Below are 20,462 nucleotides of genomic sequence, written 5' to 3'. Positions count from 1 at the left end.
ATCTAAAGGCTATAAGACAGCTATGTAACAGCAATCAATAAGTATTTATTATGCATGATATAATGATATAGAGAAGATATAGGCTAATTTACAATCACAAACTTTGAATGTCTGAAAATCTACTATCTAATCGGTCAGATCCCTTCAATTCAATCCCACAAATGTTTTATTAACAAATGCCTACTTGGGGGAGATAGGAGAAGTGAAAAGGCATATTCTTTGTTCAAATGTTTGATTCCAAATATAGTAATATTCTTCCTCTTGTTTGTGGGATAAACTGGCCCAGTCCTACCTGTCAAATTTCTCCCCTTATTGTATTCTCTGACAATTACTTAACAGTTCTTCAGACTTTAATTTTCCTTCTCAGAATAAGAAACAATCCTGAAGGTACCTCATTTGCTGCAGCTGCCATAGGAGTTGGGTGGTTGACAGAATCACCTAGTGCAATGGCTAATCTGAGATCCTTCTGGATATACTTCAGGTAGAAATCAGGTTTAAAGTTCCCTTGTAGGATATCTAGAAGGGACAAAATAGAATTTTTTCAAAACCACAAAAACCTAAAAAAGGGGAAGAAAGGGAGAGGTAACTTTTGGTAAAAGTCATCGAAAAAATAAATTTCTTCCAGAAAAATACACTAGCAGTTACATTATCATTGACGAAGACGACTATCCCTAAATAACACACATCCTTGGAAACTCAAGAAACCGAGTGCTGGTTCCAGAATGTACAAGTTCTACCACTGAACTTTTCTGTAGTCCCTCTGGCACAGAACAGTACAGAATAGTAAGAGATAAGGAACCTTATGAAGGAAGCATTTAGGCTTCCTTTACTCAATACAAACCAAGATCCTCAAGCTTAAGATGTTGAGTTCATTCACTAAGTCACAACAGGAGGACATTTGATGTAAAACAGGAAGGAGAAAATGACAAATACTTTACTTTGGCACTTCTGATCCAGGAAGATGCTAGCCAGTTGTCCCTGATTGAGGATGTCAAGCAAAGTCTGTTGAGACTGTCCTGTCACTTGGGCCAGTGTCAATCCTTCAGCTATGGTAGCCATGAAGCTGCCTTGGACCATATTCACAATCAACATCATCTTGGCTGCATTCCCAACCTCACCTGCCCAGGACAAAGAAACACGGTCACTTCACAAAGGACTCCTGTAATGGACACCCTCATCCCTATTCTGATAACCATCCACCTGGACCCACCTCTAAACCCAGGGGAGGCCCCATTCACCTGCCCCTGATAGAACTTGTTTTGACCCTTCTGGACCTTTGCATCTTCCTCCTTCCAGGTACTGAGTGTGCAAATCAAAGGAAACCTTCCCACTGGGGGACCCAGGCAGAGAGGCTGTAATTGACGCTGTCATCAGTGCAGTCTACAAGGGTATATGGCCCAACCCAGAATCCAGGCCTGAAGTGGTGGGGCGGGCAGGCAGGCAGGCATGTTACCTAGAAAGAAGGAGGTCTTCCCCATTGCCTGGAAGCAGCTGCTGCAGTCTTCATATAAGCCCCTATCACCGGCTGCTAAGATCACCAACATCCCATCATTAGACAGCTGCTGATTTCCTGAGACGGGGGCTTCTAGAAATCGACCGCCCCTGGACACAATCACCTGGAAAGGAAATTCACAGGTTCTGAAGGCTGTTCCTCCCACAGGTGTCCATGTAGGGTTGATGTTCTCTAGGTATAGAACACAATGGACAAGGGAAGATGGTAGAACCTACTGGAAAATGTTGCTTTCCCACTCCCACTTAGATTTAATTTGTAAATAAGTCTGGGTTTTTCATCTTCTTCTCACACATGCATTTAGAGGTGCAGGAACTAAAAAACTTGGCTAAGTTTGAGACCCCAAAGTTCAAAACTTTGTGCTATATGAAACGAGGCTGTGGCAGACATTACTTCAAGTGGAACTAACAAGAAACAAGAAAAAATACTGCTGTCCCACCAGTATTTATTAAAGCACCCACTAAATATAAAGCACAGAATTAGAAAGATGGATAGGAAGACAAAACAATAAATAGTCCATGACCTCGAGTTTATTTTTTACTGAAAGGGTGGGAGAGCTGTAAACAAATTGATATATATATATAAAGAGAGAGAGAGAGAGAGAGAGAGTTATTTGAGGAAAGAGAAAGCACTGGCAAGTAAGGGGAATCAGGAAAGGCTTCCAATAGGTGACGGCACATGAGCTGAACTTTGAAAGAATCAAAGGATTCTGAAAGGCAGAGATAATGAGGGAATATAATCCAGATCTCCCACAAAGACATGGGAGATGGAAGGTTGTATTTAGGCATGAAGCAAGCAGAATGTGTGAAGGGGAATTATGAGAAATAAAACCAGTAAGCAGATTGTAATGGGTTTTAAATGGCAAGGGAAAGAGTTTGTATTTTATCCTCAAAGCAAGGAAGAGTCCCTAATGGTTCTTGAGCTGGGAGTAAAATGGCCAGACACGGATTTTAGGAAAATGTTGGCAATTGTTTAGGGGATGGAATGGAGAAGGGAAAAAGGCTCAAGTCTAATTAGGAGATTTTATTTACTCTGAATTTTCCTAGTGAAATTAAAGCATAAGGAGTATATATAGCACAGCAAAAATTTCGCTAGCTTCAGTGACATTTATTGTTCCTTATGGTCCTGTTTTTCACAAAGAATGCTCAGGTGGCCAGTTACATTGTGACTGACTTCAACCACCCTCAAATAGAAATGCTTCACAGAGGCCAAGAGAAAATATACAGGCCAGTGGTTCTGGAGGAAGCCATACCAATCTTCTGAACAAGTTTATGGAAGAACTGCTTTCATATATCTGGGCCAAGGAAGACAAAGATCTGAGGATTTCTAGAGTTTGTTCCTGTGAAAACAAATACTTTTTTCTGTATCAGTTAAGAGAAAGCCTATGAAACCAAAATCTACATTTTGATAGATTATGATAGGATGCTTTTTTTTTGTATAGTCAGTAGTTACAAGAACCAATGCTCTAGCCATTTAGGTAGCAGCTCTCCAAAAACAAATTGAACAATACTGCTTTTAAGGTTTCACTAAAATCATATTAATGTTGTTGAATCACTTTTCTATGGACTAGTCTCTAGAATGGCCAAGTGAAAGAGTGCTCATTCCTGACCCCATATTTCACTTAGGGAGGGTGGGAGAGTTTGCATTGGACTTCTACCTGGGCCAATTCAGTAACCGTGTCTGCATCCACCGTTGACATGTCTACATAGCATTTTCCAGGGCGGATCCCTTGAAGTACACCACTAGGGCCCAGCACCAGCTGTGGGAACACAAGGGAAAAGCAATAGCCCAGGCCCTCAACAGCCTCAAGGCCTCTTTCCTCACCCTCCAGATTCCAAATAATTTTTGATTCTCCATATCCCTTCCTCCCCCAATAATATTAAAAGGAATATTGGTAAAGCCAGACCCAGATATCAGGCTGACTGTAGAGGCAAAGCAGGAACTGTGGAGATGTGGTGCACCTGAGCAATGTCTTCTTGAATGGCATTTGTACTATCATTAAACATAGTTCAGTCATGTTCCTATACTATCTTCCCAGATGTCTAGGGACTAAATAAATAGCCTAAAAAAGAAGAAAAGGCTTTGTTTACCTTCTTTAGAACTTTCCTTTTATTTACTCAGGTCTCAATCTTAAATAGCTTAAAAAGGTGACCACTACCATTTAGGCAAATAGGAAACAAATGGCTACCAAACATAGAATATTTTGGCACATAGCTTATAAGTATAATAAGAACAAGAATTTAAAGCATATAAAGAAAAACAAAGATTATTGATAATGGAGATATCAGAGTTCTAAATCTATGATTTGAGATGAAAGAAGTTTGTTTACAAAAATTGAGTCTATTTTATGCAAATCAACTTCATACAAACATAACTAGGAGATATGAACTTGAATTCCTCTAGTTTGATGTACACTATTTTCTGAATGGGAAAAGGACAAATGGCCAATCTCTCACAAGAGAGGCAACTACAGAAAGAAAAGAGGGGATGATCCTTACGTCCTTAGCTGCTTTGGGATCCGACACACAAGCGAAGGTGATGTCACAGGTGGAGACCACTTCAGCGGGGGTTCTTCCCAGACGGGCCCCCTCCTGGATGAACAAATCACACTGCAAAAGTCACAGATCCAAACGTAAGGAGAAGGTAGCATATAACAAACATGCCCTCTAGGTTTTATGGCCTCTGATTGCCTCACCTTATCTCCAATGGCCCCACAAGGCAGATGACTTAAGGGTTCACTCTGTCAATGATAACATCTGACCAGCGGCTGAAAATATCACTAATTAAGGAACGGTGACTCCCTGACTAGATTATAAATGAGAATAACTATGTCTCTTTTAACTAAGTTCAGTGCTTTAATTATAATAGGTGGTTAAATGTTTGCTGCTATTGCTAATGTGTTTAAAAGGGTGAAAGGGGAACAGTTGAGTCCACTTTAGCATATTATTAAGGATGAATCCAGTGGATCCAGTGTGGCTGACTGCAAGAACCATCATGATGAATTGTGGAAGATTTTGTAGTCAATTCTGTAGTACATCAGCTCTTGGGGAGGTTCTATCCAAGTCTCAATAAATGTACCCCACAAAAGACAAAGTACTAACAGTCTCCACTTTTTGGCTTGAAGGAGTGGGGAAGTATCAGAATAAATCCAGCAGCCTAATTCAAAGTGTCAGTTATGAAAGTATGGCTCCTAATAACTTTTTATAGATCCCTTCTAACTATTCCAATGCTTTCATTTGGTTACTCTGTTATAAAATCATACATTTAGAATAGAAAGGATACTACAGATGAGGAAATTGAGGTCTAGAGGTTAAATGACTTGCCCAGCATTACAAAGATACTAGGTTCCATTAATTCTTTCATGTTTAGGGAAGAACTTGGAACATAACTCAAATGTTTCATCATATCTCTTACTGCTCAGAGATCTCTGACAGTTGCCTATTGCTCACTATAATTTACACTATTTAGCCTGGCTTTCAACATTTGCCATCATTTCCTTTCCAATTCAGTCACTTATTATTTTTCTTTTCTTTCTTTCTTTCTTTTTTTTTTCTTTTGCTGAAGCAATTGGGGTTAAGTGACTTGCCCAGGGTCACACAGCTGGGAAGTTTTAAGTGTCTGAGGTCAAATTTGAACTCAGGTCCTTCTGACTTCAGGACTGATACTCTATCCACTGCACCATCTAGCTGCTCCCATTTATTATTTTTCAACACAAGTATGGCTCCAGTCAAAACTAATGTACAGATCAAAACTGTTCCTTTCAATTAGAATACTTTCTATTTTCAACATTATCAATCTAAATCCAAAATTTCCTTCATAAGCTTTGCCATAAACTCTCTCTCCTTCCTGGAAGCCCTTTCCTGATCAGCCCTATCTTCATTCTGTTTGCTTATTCATCCCAAATTCTTTCAACATTCAACATTGTTTGCAACATTTTAATTTGTTAAAACATTTCATATGTGAACATTCTGTTTCCTTATCAAGATCTTAAGCTCCTGGCACTCTTTTCTTAACTATTGTGCTGTGTATAATACCATGAAAAAAAAAATAGCATTCTGACTCTCCTGTCTCTACTACATGCCCAAATCTGTGTAGGGGTACAACTATGTTTCAAGTTTTGTTCCAGGAAGTGCTCTCTTTACAGAAAGTTTGGTTCCATCTTTAAATAGTATCTTGCCTCCCCATCCTGCCCTCTAGTCCCACTGGCCACAAATCCTTACTTTTTCTGCTGTCCGGTTCCATACAGTGACTGTATGACCCATTTTTAGTAAATTGGAGACAATGCCACTTCCCATGAGGCCAAGGCCCAAAAATCCTATCCTGCAAAGAACAGAAAAGTTAGTATGAGGGAAGTTAAGAGTATGTATTTATATATACATATATGTATACATATATATACACACATATACATATGTGTGCACAGGACAACACTCACAGTAGAGCAAAAATAAACTCAACACTGCTGAGGAATGAATTTAGGTCACTAGATCTTTAAACTGCTCAACACACTAAATTAAAACAGGCACTTGTGAGTCTTTGACATATGGAGAACACTGAGGACAATGTGATCAGTATGACTTAGGGTAAGAATAAAGTTTTCTCCTATTTTGATAAAGGGTCAAAGTAACCAGTATATATATTAGTATGTTTAATTTCTGAAGCAATTTCCTGGATTGAACCTTGGGTGTTAGGCTTCCAGATGCCATTTTAAAACAGATATTCCTAGGAGAAAGCTATTACTAGGTTTTATATTACTTTAGGAAATCTTTCTGCAATGGATACTCATGAATATAATTTCTTCTATTGACATAGAATACTTTTTTTGAACTGGTAAATTGTTATGCATTTTGAATCCTCCCTGATGTTCTGCTACACACATGACAATGTTCTTTTTTTTGTTTGTTTGTTTTCTTTTGTATTTCTTTTCTATTTTTCTTTTTTTCTTATTTTTTTAAAAAATAAAATAAATTTAAAAATAAATCTTTTTGGTTTGAATGATTAACAAATATCCCAATCCAGAAGCTTCTGTCCAAATAGCTCTTCTTAAATTTTACAAAGAATCCTAGAATCCTAGAACTAGAAAGGACCTTAAGAGAAATATCTAATCAAACAACTCTGGCTGATCAATGAATGTTTTATACAGCTCGACCAAAAGATAATTTTCAGCTTCTAAAAACTTTCAGTGAGGAGGAACTCATTACCTATTAAGACAGCCTATTGTGTTACAAGATAGTGCTCACTGTTAAGAAGTCCGGCATTTTTGGCTAAAATTAATCTCCCTATAGCTTCCAACTGGTTCTAGAGATTCTAGTTCAGCTTTTGCATATAATTGCCCTTTAAATATCTGAAGACAGTTATCCTATCTTCTAGTCTTCAATTAAGTATTGCTTGCTTCCTGAACCAATCTTTTATGAAATGACAGTTTCAAAGTGCACTCATCATTGTAAATGAATTCTAAATATATCATGTTCCACTAAAATGTGGTATCCAGAACTGAACAAAATATTTCACATACTGAGCTGGCACACTAGCAAAACCACTATTTTTTTTTTTTTAAACAATTGCTATTTGGAAATCAAGGGCATATAAAGCTGTACCTTTTTCCATTTTGAGATCAAATCTTCTTTGCATTTACATATTTGTCTTTTCCCTTTCAAAAGTCAATTCCTCCTTCTTGGCTTTGCCTCTGAAGTTTTCCAAACTTGAGAGAACTCTAGCTCTCAAATTCACTCTAACAACTTTAATTTTTAACTTTTCTCGTTGACTTTTCTATTGTTATGCTCTGAATTAGAGTTAAGTATGTTTGTGGAATCCAATCCACTTTCTTTTGGAACCCACTGTTCTTATCAAATACTATTCCATTTTTCCATAACTAGTCATATCTAAACTGTTTTTATTGGTAATATATACTTCTTGTATCCAATTTCTTATCTTATTGTTTAACTTCTTTACCTGGCCTTTAGCTTCATTACTTCTCTAAAACTGGTCTCACTTCCTTACCTAGGGTCACCAATGATTTTCTCTTGCGCTAGTTTCTTATCTTTCCTATTTTTTTTAGCTGCATATAATGTGGCTAACCACTTATTCCTTTAATGGCTTCTCTTCTGTGATAACTTGTTTCTGTGATGCTCATTTCTCCAACCCTATTCCATCCTTCTTCCAATTCATTTTTATTTTCCTGCTCTTTAACTGAGTGCTGATCAAGGTTTACTTCTGGGTCTCTCGGTTTTTCTCTTACTTTATTAATTCCTCTGGGAAGCATTCATCTCATTTTTTAAAGCTACCATTTATATGCAGATATTATTCAAATCAAAATCTCCAGCTTCTACCTCTTAGCTTACTACAAATATTACATATCTAAGAAAAAAACCTTTGTCCTGCTAGTTGAAACTTATGTTGAAAGCTTAACGAAGTATCTTTTTTCAAGAAAATAGCAACTCCTCCCTTCTCCTTATTACCAATATCCAAATGATAATCATCTTGCTAATTCCTCTAGTCTTTCAGATTCATTATTTCCTTTTCATTCAGACAAGCCACCATTTTAGTCCAAATCCTTATTATCAATTATACTGTGGGCCTAAACTATAATAGTTATCGTCCTACTTGATTTCTTTGCATTTCAGAGTAACCAATATACAACTGCCAGAATATTTTCTTAAGTACTGTTTTTCACTGTTTATTTAAGTGCCTATAATATCTCATCTTTTTAGTAAAAGAGTCAACTCCTTAAGCTACTACTTAAGGTTGAGAAGAATGAACCATTACTCGCCCTCCATTCTTTTTTCTCCTCCAAATCTACCTGTGTACCTAACAATCTCTTTTAAAATGACTATAATCAATGTTTATGGTTTTCTTCTTTTGCTGACCCATTATCACTTCATATACATCTTTCTGAGACCCTGTAGTCCTAGTGTTAATTTCATAACAATATACCAATTATTACTATGCCATAATTTATTCAATCATTCCTCAATCATCGGGCATATATAAGTTGTTCACAGTATTCTGCATTATGAAGTATATATTTTTGGGTTGCTATATCTTTGTATTTTACTTATTTGGGATTAAGTCTCAACAATGGGACAACTGAGTTCTTATATATTACCAGACCAATGCAAACCTTTTATAAAGCATGCTGACCTACCAGCAATTTGAGACCTGTTTCCTTGCATTCCTGAACATACAATTATAGAAACAATAAAACAATTTGATGAGAATAAGGTGGTATTATATGGTATAAGATGATCCCTTAGTCTGTTCAGTTCCCTATTTTATCACTTCTGAGTACAGCCTTTCTACTTAGTTAGTTGGATCAAAAAATACTTATAGAATAAATATTCTGGTTTTGTTTTTTGTCTTTTCCCTCTAAAGAACAAGGTAAAGGATGAGCTAGGAAAGGGTACAGTATTTGAAAGACAAACTTGAAAACTCAGTGTAAACACTTTGTTCAGAACCATTTATTTTTACTGAAGTCCCTGATTTCTAGGTTAAATATATTTTTAAAATACAATCCACATGACCCCTTAGAAGGCAAAGTACTAGTTCCAACTCCAAGGTTCAAACATGATCTGATCAGATTCTAAGCAATTTTATGTCTTAAAGCTTACTCTACCCAAGAATCAAAAAGGAAAAGCTAGGACACTGAGGCACAATGGAAACAAGTGGTAAAAGTAACTCCATGCCAGAGATTGTCATTTTCCTCACATGTTAGCTTTCTATCCAACTCCTTCAGATTCTCCTTCCCAAACCAGGGTTTACTGGTGTTTCTATTAGGGATAAGCTTAACAAGTGTTTTATCCAGAACTTAACATGAATCAGTTAATGAATGACCTATCAATATGTAATCAAAGATTATTTAATAATTTAGTTTTGACTGAATCTCATTTTAAAAGTATGGGATATTAATTTCTTTGCTATCTTTAAAAAAAGATGGAACCGATAAAAATCTTACTATCCAAAATATATAAAGAAATACTATATACAACCTTAATAGCTAGATTCCACTAAGTGGTCAAAGATAATTGGACAAAAACATGAGAAAAAAACAATAAATCTTTACATGGGCAAAATCTTGGCCTCATAAATAATGAAAAATTTAAACCAAAATAGCTTATTACACATTTACATTTCTGATATCTATGTAAGTTATAGTCTTGGGAGAATTGCCTAGCACACTAAGAGATAATGTTGCTTGCCCAGAATCACATATATTTGTATAGTTATTCAAAGTAAGTACGTGGGCTGTGTCAACATGCAACAATATAAAGGTATTAAAAAGAAGCAGACCAAGTCATGTAATTGCTAAGTTCTTAGATAAAAATATATGAATAAGAGTGGAAAATAATTTAAATCATGTAGGGTTTTACATTCAACAGATTAACTTTTTTCTTATAAAGTTTTTCAGTTCCTAATTAAAGAATAACCATAAAACCTTGGTCAAAGCCAAGGGAGCATGCCCATAAGGGGTTATACTTTTTGTCCGTGGGAGTGATGCTGCCATTCACTGCTGTGCTATCTGCTGCTTGGATAGACGTGGATCCAGTTTCCTAGGGAATTAAATGACAGGGTCATGAAGTTAGAATGTTCATGATAAAATCCCCAATGAAACAAGAAAATTCAAAGGAGAAAAATCTGCATACCTCTTCACATACTTTTAACTTCTTTGTTATTGCCTGATAACAGACAGCTGGCTATCAAGAGAAGAAAACAATCATTTGTTAAAACAGACTATGTCCATTATAGAACCAATTTATCAACTTTTTAATCTTAAGAACAAAAGGGAAAGAATAGGGAAGAATAAAAAATAAAGAACAAGACCCCACTACTTGGAGTCATACTGCGAAAATACCTATTAAAACCATCTCACCCTCCAAATTTACAAAGTATTTACACTACAAATACACAAGACAAAAGCTCAGCAAGCTGCATATAATTATTTAATAAGTAATGTATGGTACTTTTAGACTCTGTGGAGTAAACAGTAATCATGTAACTTATTTGGTTAATGGTAAAAATATGGCTTTTGAGTGTCACAGGTTTACATACATAGATCAGTTCTAATGAACTCCCTGATCAACTCAAAGACAGAACTGGCTAAATCAATTCAAACAATCCATTATTTTTGTCTACGTGACATCACTTAATCTGCTTAGCTGAATAATCTTTCAAACTGTTTGCTTTGCCAAAATTACATATGGCCTAAGTGAACCCTGAAAAATAATAGAATAATAGAGTAGCTCCTATGAAGTATTATATGACATCTTTAGTCTGTTATTTTATTCAGTGTTGACTGACCTTTTGCTAATCCTCTCCCACACAGTCTTGTTCCTGACAGACTGAGAATCAATAATTCTAAAGATCAACTCACCTTCTCTGTTTGGCTAAGTAGAAAGTGATGGAAATGTGGGTCCCCATCTTTTACAGGCTGAAATCAGAAAATGACTAAATAAGAAACAGTTTATCTTCTATGGAATGCACCATCCTTTTGCCTTTCCTGAGAAACCTCTTTTATTTTGTCACCTGTTTGGGAACTATACTAAATGTCCATTTCAACCCCCTTATAAAATGAATACCCACTCAGAAAACATATTCAATAATTGCAAAAGAAAAGAAATAAAGGATGTTTATAACCAAGGATTCATCTAATCTAAGAATATTTATGTATCTGTATTACAAGTTATTTAGATTTTAAGGTATCAAGATATATACCACAGTTAGATCAGGCAACAATGGAAGTTTTTTCTTAAAGAATACCTTGCCCTGAATGGCTTAGAGAGTCATCTCTCTGGAAAAGGCAGAGATCATCACTTATTTCTTAATATTTCTTCCATTTCTGTGATTCTGTGAAGTCTTTTGGAAGTCAATAACTTCCTTAAATACAGAATTCTGTCTTGTATTATTCCCCCAGGAGTCAAAGATGATAGTGCCTGTAGGAATTCTAAGTACATTCTTTTGAAGTCTATTAGAAATAGAAAACTTCTTCTGAAATTGTTGAAATCACTTAAAAGAAGGAGCTTATTACCTCGCTTACACTTGGTTGCCATTTAAACCCAGCCATTGTTCCTGCCACCATTCCTTTCACTGTACTGGATTCTGGAATTGTAAGGTCCTAAAGGAAGAAAAGCCAGATTGGCAAGATGCTGCTGACAACCTCACTTATAGACATTATCTACCCATAATTAGATAAGCTTTATAACTCATATAAGATCCAACTGAAACAGAATAGTTAAGACAATAGAGAAACTTTGGACTAAAGGAAGGATTTTTATTTGGCCATAAAATCCTGACATGAATAACACCTATCTTAAAAAGAGTTTGTAGTTCACTTTGGCATAATGAGCTATTATATATAAAGAGAGAATGAACTATTCTCATCAACAAAAGGAATTGCAATTTTCTTGCCTTCATTTCTAAAAAAAGTAAAATGCATTTTTCTGCCAATATATCACAAAAACAGTAATGATAAGAAAGAAGAACAATGGATTAAAATAAAATCAACCACCAACAGTAAAATACCAGTGGAAAGAATATGGGATTTGTATATAGGGAATCTGCCCTGACTTGGGATGATCGTGGGCAAGTCAGGGTCTATATAGGCCTCAGTTACTTCATTTGTATTATGAGATTAATCAAGATCATCTTTGAGGCCCTTTTAGCTCTAAATATGTAAATATGAACTATTCTGAGTTAAACAGTGACATAGAAAATATAAAACAACAGTTAAGCTACAAATTATTTAAAACAGCATTTAGTTTTAAAAGATGTTTCTGCAACAAAGGAAGTCACTGACAAGAAAATTCCCATATGCAAATATAAAGTAGTTATATATTATATAGTAGCACTTTTTGTAATAGTAAAAAAAGCTGGAAACAAAAAGCAGCACTTTTTATGATAGGGAAAACATGGAAACAAAAAGCAGATGCCTATTAATAGAAGAACAGCTAAATAAATTATGGAGCATGAATGTAAGGAAATATTACTGTGCTGTAAGAAATGATCATGTGATGAATATAGAAAAGTATGGAAAGTCCTATACAAACTGCTGCAGAGTGAAGCAAGCAGAGCCAAGAAAACATTATAAACAATGATTACAATAATGGCTCAAAAAAAAAAAAAAAAGAAATGAGACTCTTTTCTCTCATTCTTTGGGGAGATGGAAGGTCCACAGGTGTTGTATTGTGCACATGTAGAATTTGAAGTAGTCAGTTATGAATTTTTCTTCTGTCTTTAAAAATACTTTTTCCACAGGGGATGGGTCTCTGGAAGGGGAAGATATACTGGAGAAAACTATCATGATGTAAAAAAAAAAAAAAAAAAAAACCAAACAAACACAAAAGATGCCAATAAAAATATTTAAAAACAACAAGTGTCAAAAGAGTCAATCAAAAACTCAAAGCTCAATCTGTTCATTATAATGAACAAGTTTAGCCCTGTGAGAAAAGCTGAGAAAATGCACGTCTCTCTATAGCAGTGGAAGAGAGATTATGTGGAACATCTAGTATTCTGTCTGATATGGTCTGTATATTAGTTTTGATATACTTCCTTTCTCTTTTTGAAAGGATGGTTCACTAGGTAATAAAGGGGAAGAGATACAGTTGAAAAGGAATGTCATGTCAAAACAAAAAGTATCTTTTAAAAAGATTGCTACATTTTAGTTTACATTTTTGACATCAATATTTCAAAATAGAAAACTATTATAAAAGTCTAGCTAACTAGATTCTCTCATAGCTTTCTTCCCATGCTCAGTATTTCTTCTATATTCTATGATAAAACCATGTATTCCAAGGCTGATACAAAGTATGAAATTAGCAGAGGTGCAAACTTGCTGGTTCAAACCTTTCCCAGGAAAGACAAAATAGTTTTAGCTTTAAAATCTATTTACATTTTTCCAGGCTACAGGAAGCAAATATCTGCTTTTATGTATGTTTAAGTGCTCAATTAAGCAAACATGTTAATGTATGTGAAAGATTACTTTTTATGTGTATAACATTTTTTCAACTTTTTAAAGTGTTCTGACGTATACTGCTATTTGATTTTCAAAGTGTGATAGATGGGATTAGAGTTTAGGTGCTTGATCCCTAATCTGTTGTTTTTGCACCAACTTATTTGGTGCAAAGCAAAAGTAATATTCTATTTTTGTAGCGTGAGTCCAGAGTTCCAAATCTCAAGAAATCATCAAGAAATAAAGAGTGACAAAAAGTTGTTCCCCAGAACTCCGATATTAAAGCTTGCATAAAGATGTCCTATTCCAGTTATTTTCAAGAAAAAAGACCCTACTGTTATTAATGTCAAGCCTTAGGAGCAATGTGAATCACTGGCAACACTGAAAATGCACTTAGGAATACTATGAATTCAAATCCTTCCTCACTTACTAACAGAGTGACTATGGGCAAGTCACTTAACTACTTTATGCCTCAGTTTGCTCATGAGGGAGCTGGACTTTAAAGTATCCAAAGTTTCCTTCCAGCTCCAAATCTATGATCCTTCAAGGTAATCTTTTCAGAAAAATGCAAAAAATCTGTACACCAAGTTGATTAATCTAGCATCTTTAGAGAGTCACTAAATCATAAAAGTTGAACTATTTATTTCTTATACCTAATAGGACTTCTGTGACTGATTATTTGGCTTGAGCCCAATTTGTCCAACTAGAATGTAAGCTACAAAATTGTAGCCTGCTTCTTTGTACATTTAGCACCTATTACAGTGCCTGGCATACAGTTGGTGCTTAACACTTATTGATAAGATTACTCAAGGCATGAGCTTCAGGCATGGGGGATGGCCTGTGCAAAAACAGAGAAATGGGAGATGGAATTAGTAGATGAAAAACAAGTTTAAGTAGGCCAGTTTGAAATCTTTTGGTTTTTTTACTTTCTCCTCCCTCACGCTCAACTTCTTACCAAGTTCCTCCCCTCTCCCCCAGTTCTACTTAGCATCTCTCACAGTCTACTTCCTTCTCACTGCTCCCATTCCAGTACTGGTTCTCCTTACTGTCCATCTTTACCATTCCAGCTTTCTAACAAGACTTCCTTCTTTCTTTCTCTTGCTCTCCCAACACCAAAGCCATTCTTTATAGTCTTACTAAATGGATCTTCCTTCTGCACAGTTATGATCATGACACGGCCACAAATTTTTTGTGGCTTCTGACTACTTCCTCAGAAAAGTTTCCTCTTTACCCAACTATAATCTGGCATTAATCCTACCCTCCCAACTTATTTCCCCCCTTCAAAAACTTTCTTCTATAACTGGATTCCTTCACCCTGTGCTACTCCCCCTCCCCCCCCTCCTTCTTCCCTTCCCCCCCCCAACCACATTTCTTTATTCATGTTAATCTCTATGTCTGACATATCTTCCTTCCCAATTCAATTATTTGGTTTCCATCCTTTCTTTGAAATATAAATTATTGCCATATTTTCCATGAAGCCTTCCTTTCTCTCTTTGTCAGGAATGACTTCTCTTGAAATATCACCCAGGCACTTTTTTTTTTTTTCCATCTCTTTAAATGTAGTTTTGTGTCAATGTTATCTTTTTATGAGATCATGATACATAATGATTTCATCAGCTCAATATAAAAATTCAAATCCTAATTCTTAATATGTGAGAATGAGGTTTTAAACTACTTTGAGAGTAAAGCCCAAATGACTACTTCTATAGGATGCATCTTCAAGGATCTTCTGCAACCCAGCTTTTATCCTATCTTTTAATTTAGCTGAAATGAAGTAATTTAATTCAAGAACTAGGCCAGCATTATTTTCCCCAGCTGAAATGGGGCAAATTGGGCTCAAGCCAAATAAATCATTCATAGAAGTTCTATGAGGTATGGTTAAAAAAAAAAAAAAAAAAGCAATTCAGCTTTTGTGATTTAGTGACTCTTTAGAGTCTGGTAAGACTAATCAACTTGTAAGGTACAAATTTCAAGCAGAGGAAACAATTCTTTTATAATACATTAGTGCAAAACAATTTCACGGGACACTAGCGGCTGAAGTCATCAAGAAAGGGACTCAGTGGATGCCCGTCAGTTGGGCTGAATAAGTTGTGGTATAAGAATGTAATGGAATATTATTGTTCTGTAAGAAATGAGGAGGCGGCTGATTTCAGAAAAGCTTGAAAAGACTTACATGAATTGATGCTAAGTGAATTAAGTAAAACCAAGAGAATATCATACACAGCAACAACAGTATGTGATGATCAAATGTAATGGACTTGGATCTTTTCAACAATGAGGATCACAGCATAGGACCATCACTTTTGTTGTTGTTGTTGTTTGCTTTTTTTTTTCCTTTTATTTTATCATTTTGATATGCTTTTTCTTGTGAAACATGATAAATTTGGAAATATGTTTAGAACTATATACATTTAACCTCTATTGGATTATTTGCTGTCTAGGGGATGAGGGAGGTGGAGAGAGAGGGAGAAAAATTTGGAACACAAGATTTTGCAAGGGTCAAGGTTGACAATGATCTCTGCATGCATTTTGAAAAAAAAATATATATATATATACATATATATAAATTAAATAAAGAACTCAAAAGAGGTGGTCCTTGAACTGAATTTTAAAGAAAAGGAAGGGATCCTTGGAGAAGGAAAGTAAGGAAGGCATCTTTTCTTTCTCTCCAAACCCAAAAAGGTATTTTATCCTTCTTTCCTATTCAGTTATCTTCCCTTCCAAAAAAATTTTTTTTAAAAATTGCTATGTCAAATACCTTCCCTATCTCACTATTCAATCTTTCCTTATTTGTAATTTCACTTTTGCTTCCACCATTCTGCCATGAATGCTCTCAGAGATGACCCAGAACTTTCTGAAAGTGACATTCATTGGCCATTTTTTAGTGTCTACTACCTCTGTTTTTTTAATACTATTAACTACTCCCTATTTCTGGATCTTTTCTTCTTCCTTAATGTCAGAAACAAATCATGTGCTTCTGGTTATCTCACCTGCTTTTCAGTTGTTCTTTTTCCTTCAGTGAATCTTCTTCCTCTTCTCGAAAGTATGCATTTCCCCAATGTTCTTTCCTTGCCTCTTTTCTGTCTACATTTTCTCCCAATTTCATTTATGCATGGCTTTATGTATCAACTTTCAAGTATGACTGCTCTTCTGAGTGGCAGATTTACATCTCCAAGTGCCTACAGAACATATCATCTGAATACTGCATTGGTTATCTCTTATATTTAGCTATCTTTCTAAAAGATGTTAGAGAGATAGATATGTTCATCCCTCTTACTTTGCTATATTTGTGTCTGTGGAAATTTCATTTTATTGTATCTCCAGAACTTAGTATACAGTAGGTGCTTGGCAAATGTTTAATGAATGAATAAAAGTATGTAGTATATAATTAACATGGATGACTTATGATTGAGGGTTCAGTACAATGGAAGGTTGAATGGCATGGAATGCTAGAAATATGGGAAAATACTTAAGTCAAAACTCAGTAAGTATAATACATTCACATTATACAAATTCTAACTTAATAATTTTTGACTTACATCAGTATGCTTTTTAGTCCTACTCTAAACAAAACATAACAAAACAAAAGCATATGACTGGTTTCAGAGACCTCCGATACATACAAACCTTCTCATCCTTTGGAGGGCGACCTCGCTTTCTGGGACTCTGTTCCTGAGCCCTTTTTAGAGGTGATTTGGAGCCTCTTTCTGCAGAAACTGAAGAGACTCTTTTCTTTCCTTCTCCCATATTCTTCCTCACCTTCCCTTCAGATAGGCCAGCTTTGCGTTTCTCATCTCCTGAATTCTGCTTACTTCTTTCTTCACTGGAATTACGCCGATTTTTTTCTTCAGCAGAATTATGGGATGACTGAAGGAATACAGAGTAAAAAATGGAGGATAGATGTGTATTATTTTTTTAAAAAAACCACCAAGAGCCTACTAAATTCAGTGAAGGAACTCTACCAAAAAAAAAAAAAAAAAAAAAAAAAAAAAAAAAAAAAAAAAAAAAAAAAAACCAACCTACAAAATATTTAAGAAAGGCCAGATTTTTTGGATTGCTTGGCAGAATGGATTTCATATATAGGATAGGCCAGAAGGGGTAGATTTATACCAGCATTCTACAAGCTATTAATTTTGCCAGTTACTTTAAAACAAACTTTTATAAGTATTATTATTTCTCCTTAAAACAAATTATATAGAGCGGTACCCAAAAACTTACTAAAAATGTTTGAGAAGAGAGTGAGTTCCTAGAATTACTCCAAAATCTCAGGAATTCTCTTCTGCAGTCTTAAAATGACTAACTGCTAAATTCCTTAATGAATAATACCAAGACTTCCAGAATCTGCTAAGATGTTTTTAGTGGTTCAGTAACTTTGATTATTTATTTTTATTTCTGTAGTGCCAATGTGGTCAGAGTTATAAAGACAGGGAAAAAAAGTATTTTACATTTTTCCTCTTTTCTTATAACCTAATCTCCTGGGGAGAGCCTAAAGTAGAATTAGTCTTATTTACTGAGGCAGCAGCTTCAACTATGAAAGTTCACCAATCATTCCTAGTGTTTTCTTTAGTTACAGATTTTAGAAGGTTTTTTTGCTGGCTACATTTTAAATCTTTCAAAGTAACAGAATTCGGATCACAGCACAAACATGACAAAGACATTTTACAAATACAGAGATAGATACAAACAAACAAAAAAAAGAAAGTGAGCAAATCTAATTTTACTTGACTTGGGGTATGCAGGGGAAAAAAACCACAACAGAGATGCATATAGAAGGCAAATTACAGAGTTATCTCTTGTTTACTAACTGAACTCTCTTATTCTGCTGGGGGATGAAGCTAGAACAGAGGCACGTAAAAGTTTGCTGTGGATGTCAAAGTCAAGACAGAGAAGGCAGGAATTGCTGGTTTGGAGGTTGATAAAGTGGGCAGGAAAAAAAAACAAAAAACAAAAAACTAGAGCCATACAACAGTAAATTTACAAAGACCAGATGCTATTTATTCTCACCAGAACTGGGTCAAGATATGGGACTTTGTGAGTTTTTCTCACAAAGAAAAAGCAAGTTCCATCAAAGGTGAACTGGGATTGGAACAGGAACAAAGGACAGACTACAAAGAAATAAATTTCTCGTGATGCTTAGTCCACTCCCACTGGTACTGAAAAGATCACTTGATTCTGTTCCATGTCCAATCTCACTTCTTATACAAATTAACGTCAATCACATCAGAACCAGACTCTATAACTTGATCAGAGCCGTACAAAGCAGACCAGAGATGGAAAAGTCAAGAGACAAACAGAAGTTTAATTTCAGAGTGAAGAAAATGTTGTTTGCAAATGGAAGAGCCTTTTCCCTTCTAAAAATGAAGGCTTATCTTGCTGGGGGACCATATATATATATATAAAAACTGGGCTGGACCATGACATAATAATTTTTAGGGCTTGAGTTGCTGTTTCCCCAGCTATTCTTATGGGAACAGATCTTAAGTTTTGGGAGTCATGATTACTCTATGGCTGTAGAACCAAAAGTTCTGTGATAGGAACAAGAGTATAAAGAATAAGGATTGTAACCATGTTAGATTTGTGTTGGAGGATGGCTTTTAGATCTCTGGGAAATAGGGAAAGCTAAAATCATAAATCCTTCTGTGAACACCTGATGCTGGTCAAAGCAACACACTTGTCAGAGAATGAGAGGATTATTGTTATGCCAAACTCAGGGCACAGCTTGCTTGCTGGGCCTTAGCTCTGGGAAATGGGTATCTCTGAAAAATATTCTGACAATAGATTTAATATTCAATAACATAATCACATAAAATAACAGTCAATTCTCCATTACGAATAAATCAAAAAGAAGAATCTTACCTGGTCTTTGCTTTTGGCTTTTTTGAGAAACTCCTCCACAGCATCCACAGCTTGCTGAAATCTTTTACCCTTGTTAATCTTGATCATTTCCTCTTTATGGGGATGATATGGCTTTAACTGTTCAACCTTGATCCAAGCACTAACAGAAAAACATTGAAAAATTGTGATTTATATCATTAAAAGCAGAGACTTGAATGGAAATGTGACTTTTAACATCATAACAAACTTTTTAAACAGGCAAAAAAAATTTTCCTAACACTAAATTGAACCCAAATATCAATTATATTTTGCAGAATTCTGAACAACAACAAAAAAACTCACCATAAAATAAACACCTAATGAATCAAGTTGGAAATGTGGCAGGAAATTAATTTCAAAACATTTTTTCTCAATTATATGTTAAAAATTTTAAACTTAATTTAAAAATTTTAAATTTAAAGAAAAAATTTCACATTTCAAAGTCACTTTCTCCCTTGAGAAGGCAAGTTATTTGATATAGATTATACATGCAAAGTCACAGAAAACATTTTCATATCAGTCATTTTGTTAAAAACTAAAACTAAACCAAACAACCTTCCCCAAATTAAAACCAAAAAAGCCTTAGGACTAAAAAAACAAAAACAAAATTGAGAAAAATTAAGTTTTAAAAATGCTTTGATCCATACCCCTTAAGTTATTTCCCTGGAGGTGGGTAGCTTTTTTCATATGCCTTTCAGAATTATCTTGGATCACTGTATTGTTGAGGATAACTAAATCATTTACAGTTGATCACAGTGCAATATTGCTGTTACTGTTTACAATCTTAATCTGCTCACTTCACTTTTTATCAGTTCATATAAATGTTCCCAGAGTTTTCTGACATCATCCTACTTATCAATTTCTTGTAGCACATTAAAATTTGTTCAGTTATTCTCCAATTGATGGACATCCCCTCAATTTTCAGTTCTTTGCCAACATTTTAAAAAAGAGCTGCTATACATATTTTTATGTGTGCTGTATGAATATATATAAAATTTCCTTTTTTTCTTTAATCTCTTTGGGATACATATCTCATAGCATTATTGCTGGGTCAAAGAGTATTCACATTTAATAGTGTAGTAAAGTTTCAAGCAGTTAATGTTGAACAGAAATGGAGAACAACCTATATGATAAAAT

At 35.1% G+C, this 20,462-nt stretch overlaps 1 protein-coding gene across 3 annotated transcripts in view; it reads right to left on the bottom strand.

Annotated features, from left to right (window-relative positions):
• GLYR1 (glyoxylate reductase 1 homolog) overlaps nucleotides 1-20,462 on the bottom strand; it is a 39,622-nt gene that overhangs the window by 2,370 nt on the left and 16,790 nt on the right. Inside the window, exons 4-15 of one of the 3 annotated variants that reach the window (XM_051964337.1) lie at nucleotides 19,308-19,446; nucleotides 17,079-17,318; nucleotides 11,532-11,618; nucleotides 10,878-10,934; nucleotides 10,150-10,200; nucleotides 9,983-10,056; nucleotides 5,731-5,830; nucleotides 4,009-4,119; nucleotides 3,168-3,266; nucleotides 1,454-1,616; nucleotides 939-1,118; nucleotides 392-516 (exon numbers count right to left, since the gene is read on the bottom strand). In XM_051964337.1, coding sequence (XP_051820297.1) covers nucleotides 392-516; nucleotides 939-1,118; nucleotides 1,454-1,616; nucleotides 3,168-3,266; nucleotides 4,009-4,119; nucleotides 5,731-5,830; nucleotides 9,983-10,056; nucleotides 10,150-10,200; nucleotides 10,878-10,934; nucleotides 11,532-11,618; nucleotides 17,079-17,318; nucleotides 19,308-19,446 — 1,426 coding nt within the window. Of the gene's footprint in view, nucleotides 1-391; nucleotides 517-938; nucleotides 1,119-1,453; nucleotides 1,617-3,167; nucleotides 3,270-4,008; nucleotides 4,120-5,730; nucleotides 5,831-9,982; nucleotides 10,057-10,149; nucleotides 10,201-10,877; nucleotides 10,935-11,531; nucleotides 11,619-17,078; nucleotides 17,319-19,307; nucleotides 19,447-20,462 lie in introns of all 3 variants that reach the window. The other 2 variants (XM_051964328.1, XM_051964346.1) reach the window with 2 other exon arrangements.

Source organism: Antechinus flavipes, chromosome 1 (assembly GCF_016432865.1).
Source record: "Antechinus flavipes isolate AdamAnt ecotype Samford, QLD, Australia chromosome 1, AdamAnt_v2, whole genome shotgun sequence".
Lineage (NCBI taxonomy): Eukaryota > Metazoa > Chordata > Mammalia > Dasyuromorphia > Dasyuridae > Antechinus > Antechinus flavipes.
Note: the sequence above shows the minus strand (reverse complement) of the source record. Positions and strands in the feature narration are given on the sequence as shown.